Below are 7,662 nucleotides of genomic sequence, written 5' to 3' on the forward strand. Positions count from 1 at the left end.
CCTCTGTTTATTCCTAGTCTTCTTTTCGCTATCATTTATCCTTTTTATTCTACACATCCCTCCTCCACATTTTTTCTTCTCTCCGTCCAGTTCCTTTTCTTTTTCCAGTTCGTACTCCGCTTCTCTTCATTTCCTTCCGATACACTACTCAAGCTCCTAGCTCTCTTTTCCTTCGCCGCTTATTTTTCTTCTTTCGTCCGCTGTCTCTCTTCATCTCCTACTGTCCCATCGCATCCTCCAGATATCCTCTTTTTTGCAATCTCTCTGTTTCCTCTTATGCTCCTAATTTTATTTTCAACTATTCTTCTTCATGCCTTTCCTCTTCCTCTTACATTTCTTCTGTTCATCCTCAGCCTGAGTAGGTTAAGGAGTTCAAACTCGAGATTTGAGCATTAAAAATTGAACTTCCAGGATTTTGGAATTCTGAATTCAAATTTCAGTTTCTAAGAGAAATTAGTTCCAATGAGGGTAAATTTGGGAACCCCTGATCCGGCACTAGTATTGGAATTTTGGATTTGGGATCCAGGGAACTGAGGAAGAATTAGTTGTAAATGAAGCACAAAATCTTCCTTTTTCGAACAATTAATTACGTTTATAAAAGTTTATAATTTTATCTGCTTCCCTGAAACCGGACAAAACGGCACCGTTAACCGATCCATAGCCGACCTTATTCGTAGCCTCGCCGGCAAACAGAAGTTGAGGAGTGCCGACTTTCGAAACCAAAGTTTCCGCTAAAACTTCTCCAGTTACTCCGCACCGTATGCTGTCCAAGGTTTCGTAGGAAATCATGCCGCCGAAATGGGGGTTGGTGCACCAGCTATTGCTGAAGAAAATCGGATTGGATCGTACCTTTCCAGTTGTACTACTTACCGCTCCAGCTTTACGGGTTTGGTGATATTTCGAAAGGTTCCCCCAAGAAATCTTTGCAATAACCAGTGAGCGCCATCTAAAAGCACACCGTCACTGATGGTCTCAAGCGTTGCGAGGTAGCTTCCCACAAACCATGTCGTTAGGACGTTGGAGTTATTGGGAACCAGGCAGAATCCCATACAGTTGGTCATCCAGGGGTGCTCGCCCTAAAACGCCGGTACAGAAAAGGCCTTTGACTGCCCACTTACCTCTCTCAGCGCGTCCTTCAAGTCCTTTTCGCCCCATGCGAATGCGAAGTCGTTGTCCGACCACCATTTCTTGGAAAAGCAAAAGGACACTTTGAGGATGGACCCAAATCCTAGTATCTCGATGGCTTTTTGTTTCCTCGTCGGAAGTGCGGGTGAAAAAAGTGTGTTGTGTTGCTCCTTCAACGCCCCTAAAGACACGGTTACGATTACGCAATCGCACAAATACTGCAATCCATTGGTACAGATGACCTTTGCTCCACATTCTCCTCCCCACTCAATTTTTGTAACCTCGCTCTTCAAAATGACCTTGCTGTCAAACTGAAGAGCTCGGCGATGTTTCTTCATTAGGAAATTTAGAAACACTTGGTATCCGTGCGTTTTCCATTGGAGGCTGAAATCACGTGTAAATTCCCCACTGGCCGCACCATATACTCCGTTCAGACAAATCGATCCAGTACCACGCAGCATGAGCTTCTTCACAAAGTCGAAATTGTCCTTCGCGAGTAACCGTTCGCGCTCGTCGTGAAAGAGGTTGGTGAACTCATCGTCAAAACTGAAACGAAAGATGATCGGCACTCGCGCATTTGGTAATTGACATACTGGTCCTCAAGGTACTGCTTCCACTCAACGTTCTTCACCTCGCCTCGGTGATACAATTCGGCAACCTTGTCCTGCAGCTTTTTCACAAAACTCTCCTCCAACCTGCCGTTTTGGGAGTGGTACACGTGCGTCGAGACGTTCCTCTCCTCCAACAGATCCAGATCCTTCACCAAGCGATGGACGACGCTATCCTTGATGCAGTACTGCGCTCCCAAATCGACTACCCCATCACCTAGGCGTCTCGTACAGATTCGGCCGCCGACTCGGTCCTCGGCTTCCAAAATGACGAAGTTACTGAAACCGTTCTCGATCAGGCGGGAGGCGGCCGAGATACCCGCGGCCCCTGCGCCTACTATTACGATGCGAGTGCTCGCCATTTGTTGTTTTCGCTATTGAGTACGTGCGTAGCATAAGTAAGATTAGTTATCGTCATTAATTATCTAAAAGGTCGAGGTCTCATATAGCTGGCGATAGTTTTGAAGGTTCGATTCGAAGTTGCAAGATAAGGTCGAAGGTCCAAATTGAGATACAAGATTCAAGGTTGGTGCTTTAGGATCCAACCTTCAATACTCAAGATTGAAGTCAATATCTTAAAACTCAGGTTTTCTAAACTTCAACGCCGCGGGATCTCGAGAACTGAGGCATCATGATCTCAGAACCTCATAACCCTCTGGTCTCCTTCTTCATTTTATGGTTTCAGGTCCTCAAAGATCTCAAAATGTCCATTTCTGAATGGATGTTCTTTGTATTTAAGAAATGCACGCTCTTGAGTTTTATTCGCCTTGAAGAATGAAGGATCTGCTTCCTCTTCTTCATTTCAGTTCCAGATCTGGAACCCAAAACTTTGATAGTGGAAGTTTACGTGTCCAAAATTCAAAATCCCAAATTCGAAATTTTTGTTTCAAAGTTGAAGGTTCAAAGCTTTGGATCAACATTCAGAATTCGGGGTCCGGGGTTCTGGATTCAGGATTCGGGATTGGAGGTTCGAGAGGCGGGGTTCGAGGTCCGAGGCATGAGATTGGGGATTTAAGATTCAAGATTCACGATTCAAGATTCAGTTTTCAAGATTCAAAGTTCAACATTCAATATTAAAGGGCCAAGGTTCGTGATTCAAGGTTCAAGGTGCAAGGTTCAATGACTGAGGCTCAAGAGTTAAAAACTCAAGGCATAAGAATCGGGACTTAAAGTTCAAGATTCAAGATCCAAAATTCAAGATTTAGGATTTGGGATTTGGGAATCAGGATTCCGGATTCGGGATTCATGACTCAAGATGCAAGGGTCAAGATTAAAAGTTCCAAGATTCAATATTCAACGTTCAAGATTCAATGTTCAAGATTTAACGTTAAAGATTCCAGGTTCAAGATGCAAAGTCCAAGGTTCAAGATTGAAAGTACAAGGTTTCAGACGCAAGGTTCAAGATTCAGTGTTCAAGATTCAGTGTTCAAGATTCAGTGTTCAAGATTCAGTGTTCAAGATTCAAAGTTCAACATTCAATGTTCAAGGGCCAAGGTTTGTGATTCAAGGTTCAAGATGCAGAGTTCAAGGTTTAAGAATCAAGGTTGAAGCTTCCAGATTCAAGGTTCTAAATCCAAAGTTCAAGGTGCAAGGTTTAAGTTAAGGTGCAAGGTTCAATGACTGAGGCTCAAGAGTTAAAAATTCAAGACATAAGAATCGGCACTTAAAATTCAAGATTCAAGATCCAAGATTCAAGATTTAGGATTTGGGATTTAGGAATCAGGATTCCGGATTCGGGATTCATGACTCAAGATGCAAGGGTCAAGATTAAAAGATCAAGGTTCAATGTTCAATATTCTACGTTCAAGATTCAATGTTCAAGATTCAACGTTAAAGATTCCAGGTTCAAAATGCAAAGTCCAAGGTTCAAGATTCAAGGTACAAGATTTCAGATGCAAGGTTCAAGATTCAGTGTTCAAGATTCAAAGTTCAACATTCAATGTTCAAGGGCCAAGGTTCGTGATTCAAGGTTCAAGATGCAGAGTTCAAGGTTTAAGAATCGAGGTTGAAGCTTCAAGATTCAAGGTTCGAAATCCAAAGTTCAAGGTGCAAGGTTCAATGACTGAGGCTGAAGGGTTAAAAACTCAAGACATAAGAATCGGGACTTAAGGTTCAAGATTCAAGATTTAGGATTTGGGATTTGGTAATCAGGATTCCGGATTCGGGATTCATGACTCAAGATCCAAGGGTCAAGATTAAAAGTTCAAGATTCAATGTTCAAGATTCAACGTTATAGATTCCAGGTTCAAGATGCAAAGTCCAAGGTTCAAGATTCAAGGTACAAGGTTTCAGATGCAAGGTTCAAGATTCAAGGTTCAAGATTCAGTGTTCAAGATTCAATGTGCAAGGGCCAAGGTTCGTGATTCAAGGTTCAAGATGCAGAGTTCAAGGTTTAAGAATCAAGGTTGAAGCTTCAAGATTCAAGGTTCGAAATCCAAAGTTCAAGGTGCAAAGTTTAAGGGCAAGGTGCAAGGTTCAATGACTGAGGCTCAAGAGTTAAAAACTCAAAACATAAGAATCGGGACTTAAGGTTCAAGATTCAAGATTCAAGATTTAGGATTTGGGAATCAGGATTCCGGATTCGGGATTCATGACTCAAGATGCAAGGGTCAAGACTAAAAGTTCAAGATTCAATATTCAACGTTCAAGATTCAATGTTCAAGATTCAACGTTAAAGATTCCAGGTTCAAGGTGCAAAGCCCAAGGTTAAAGATTCAAGGTACAAAGTTTCAGATGCAAGGTTCAAGATTCAAGGTTCAAGATTCAGTGTTAAAGATTCAAAGTTCAACATTCAATGTTCAAGGGCCAAGGTTCGTGCTTCAAGGTTCAAGATGCAGAGTTCAAGGTTTAAGAATCAAGGTTGAAGCTTCAAGATTCAAGGTTCGAAATCCGAAGTTCAAAGTGCAAAGTTTAAGGGCAAGGTGCAAGGTTCAATGACTGAGGCTCAAGAGTTAAAAATTCAAGACATAAGAATCGGGACTTAAAGTTCAAGATTCAAGATCCAAAATTCAAGATTTAGGATTTGGGATTTGGGAATCAGGATTCCGGATTCGGGATTCATGACTCAAGATGCAAGGGTCAAGATTAAAGGTTCAAGATTCAATATTCAACGTTCAAGATTCAATGTTCAAGATTCAACGTTATAGATTCCAGGTTCAAGGTGCAAAGCCCAAGGTTAAAAATTCAAGGTACAAAGTTTCAGATGCAAGGTTCAAGATTCAAGGTTCAAGATTCAGTGTTCAAGATTCAAAGATCAACATTCAATGTTCAAGGGTCAAGGTTCGTGATTCAAGGTTCAAGATGCAGAGTTCAAGGTTTAAGAATCAAGGTTGAAGCTTCAAGATTCAAGGTTCGAAATCCAAAGTTCAAGGTGCAAAGTTTAAGGGCAAGGTGCAAGGTTCAATGACTGAGGCTCAAGAGTTAAAAATTCAAGACATTAAGAATCGGGACTTAAAGTTCAAGATTCAAGATCCAAAATTCAAGATTTAGGATTTGGGATTTGGGAATCAGGATTCCGGATTCGGGATTCATGACTCAAGATGCAAGGGTCAAGATTAAAGGTTCAAGATTCAATATTCAACGTTCAAGATTCAATGTTCAAGATTCAACGTTATAGATTCCAGGTTCAAGGTGCAAAGCCCAAGGTTAAAAATTCAAGGTACAAAGTTTCAGATGCAAGGTTCAAGATTCAAGGTTCAAGATTCAGTGTTCAAGATTCAAAGATCAACATTCAATGTTCAAGGGTCAAGGTTCGTGATTCAAGGTTCAAGATGCAGAGTTCAAGGTTTAAGAATCAAGGTTGAAGCTTCAAGATTCAAGGTTCGAAATCCAAAGTTCAAGGTGCAAGGTTTAAGGTCAAGGTGCGAGGTTCAATGACTGAGGCTCAAAAGTTAAAAATTCAAGACATAACAATCGGGACATAAAGTTCAAGATTCAAGATTTAGGATTTGGGATTTGGGAATCAGGATTCCGGATTCGGGATTCATGATTCAAGATCCAAGGGTCAAGATGAAAAGTTCAAGATTCAATGTGCAATATTCAACGTTCAAGATTCAATGTTCAAGATTTAACGTTAAAGATTCCAGGTTCAAAATGCAAAGTCCAAGGTTCAAGATTCAAGGTACAAGATTTCAGATGCAAGGTTTAAGATTCAAGGTTCAAGATTCAGTGTTCAACATTCAATGTTTAAGGGGCAAGGTTCGTGATTCAAGGTTCAAGATGCAGAGTTCAAGGTTTAAGAATCGAGGTTGAAGCTTCAAGATTCAAGGTTCTAAATCCAAAGTTCAAGGTGCAAGGTTTAAGGTCAAGGTGCAACGTTCAATGACTGAAGCTCAAGAGTTAAAACCTCAAGACATAAGAATCAGGACTTAAGGTTCAAGATTCAAGGTTCAAGATTCAGTGCTCAACGTTTAAGAATCAAGGTTGAAGCTTCAAGATTCAAGGTTCGAAATCCAAAGTTCAAGGTGTAATGTTTAAGGTCAAGGTGCAAGGTTCAATGACTGAGGCTCAAGAGTTAAAAATTCAAGACATAAGAATCGGGACTTAAAATTCAAGATTCAAGATCCAAGATTTAGGATTTGGGATTTGGAAATCAGGATTCCGGATTCGGGATTCATGACTCAAGATGCAAGGGTCAAGATTAAAAGTTCAAGATTCAATGTTCAAGATTCAAGGTCCAGGATTTAATGTTAAAGGGTCATGATTCAAGGTTCAAGATTCAATGTTCAAGATGCGAAGTTCAAGGTGCAGGGCTTAAGGGCAATGTCCAAGGTTCAATGACTCAGGCGCAAGACTTAAGACTCAAGACCTGAGGTTCAAGATTCAAGATCCAAGATTCAGGATTCAGGATTTAGGTTTAAGGATTTGGGATCTACTAGGGTCAAGATTTAAGGTTACAGATGCAGAGTTCAAGATTCAAGGTTCAATATTAAATGTTCAAGTTTCAAGCTTTAAAATTTAAGCGTCAGGATTTAAGATTCAGGATCTAAAGTTCAAGGTGCAAGGTTAAGGTCAAGGTGCAAGGTTCAATGACTGAGGCTCAAAAGTTAAAAATTCAATAAGGTTCGGGACTTAAGGTTTAAGTTTCAAGATCCAAAATTTGGGATTCAGGATTTAAAATTTGGAATTTGGGAATCAGGATTCCGGAATCGGGATGCATGACTCAAAACGCAAGGGTCAAGATTAAAAGTTCATGATGCAAAATTCAAGATTCAAGGGTCAAGATTCGATGTTCAAGATTCAAGGTTCAGGATTCAATGTTAACGGTTCATGATTCAAGTTTCAAAATTTAAAGTTCGAAGTGCAAGGTTTAGTGACTCAAGACTTTTAAGGTTCAAGATTCAAGATCCAAGATTCAGGATTTGGGATCTACTAAGGTCAAGATTTAAGGTTCAAGAGACAAAGTTCAAGATTCAATGTTCAAGATTCAACGTTCAAGATTCGATGTTCAGGATTCAATGTTAAAGGTTCATGATTCAAGGTTCAAGATGCAAAGTTTAAGGTTCAAGATCTAGAGTTCAAGGTGTAAGGTTTAAGGGCAATGCCTAAGGTTCAATGACTCAGACTCAAAACTTAAGGTTCAAGATTCAAGATCCAAGATTCAGGATTCAGGATTTGGGTTTAAGGATTTGGGTCTAGGGTCAAAATTTAAGGTTCAAGATTCAATGTTCAACACTCAAGGTTCAATATTAAATGGTCAATGTTCAAGGTTCAAGATTAAACGTTCAAGATGCAAAGTTTATGGTTCAAGAATCAAAGTTCAAAGTTCAAGATTTAAGGGTCAGGATTTAACACTCAAAATCTAAAGTTCAAGGTGCAAGGTTAGGGTCCATGTGCAAGATTCAATGACTTAGGCTGAAGACGTAAGTTAAGGCTTAAGACTTAAGGTTCAAGATTCGAGATCCAAGATTCAGGACTTAGAATTCGGGAT

At 40.2% G+C, this 7,662-nt stretch overlaps 1 protein-coding gene across 2 annotated transcripts; it reads right to left on the minus strand.

Annotated features, from left to right (window-relative positions):
- Positions 1–468: 468 nt before the first annotated feature.
- On the minus strand, positions 469–2,101 carry LOC116172290 (peroxisomal N(1)-acetyl-spermine/spermidine oxidase-like). Of its 2 annotated transcripts, none has more exons than XM_031489477.1 (5): positions 1,719–2,101; positions 1,119–1,671; positions 871–1,076; positions 591–817; positions 469–530 (listed from the first exon to the last, which is right to left on the minus strand). In XM_031489477.1, the coding sequence occupies exons 1-5, from the start codon at positions 2,093–2,095 to the stop codon at positions 496–498; spliced, it is 1,398 nt and encodes a 465-aa protein (XP_031345337.1). In that variant the 5' UTR covers positions 2,096–2,101; the 3' UTR covers positions 469–495. The 2 variants fall into 2 exon arrangements, with proteins under 2 accessions (XP_031345337.1, XP_031345336.1); XM_031489476.1 differs by having other exon boundaries at positions 591–823.
- Positions 2,102–7,662: the final 5,561 nt, after the last annotated feature.

This window comes from Photinus pyralis, unplaced genomic scaffold (genome assembly GCF_008802855.1).
Source record: "Photinus pyralis isolate 1611_PpyrPB1 unplaced genomic scaffold, Ppyr1.3 Ppyr1.4_LG5, whole genome shotgun sequence".
Classification (NCBI taxonomy): Eukaryota; Metazoa; Arthropoda; class Insecta; order Coleoptera; family Lampyridae; genus Photinus; species Photinus pyralis.

What these genes read in the sequence shown, in the direction of transcription:
- LOC116172290 (XM_031489476.1), bottom strand. Translation starts at nt 2,095, where the DNA reads ATGGCGAGCACTCGCATCGTAATAGTAGGCGCAGGGGCCGCGGGTATC. An exon ending in AAGCAGTACCTTGAGGACCA is followed by an intron (nt 1,672 to 1,718) that starts GTATGTCAATTA and finishes CTTTCGTTTCAG; the next exon opens with TTTTGACGATGAGTTCACCA. An exon ending in AATTATAAACTTTTATAAAC is followed by an intron (nt 531 to 590) that starts GTAATTAATTGT and finishes ATTCTTCCTCAG; the next exon opens with TTCCCTGGATCCCAAATCCA.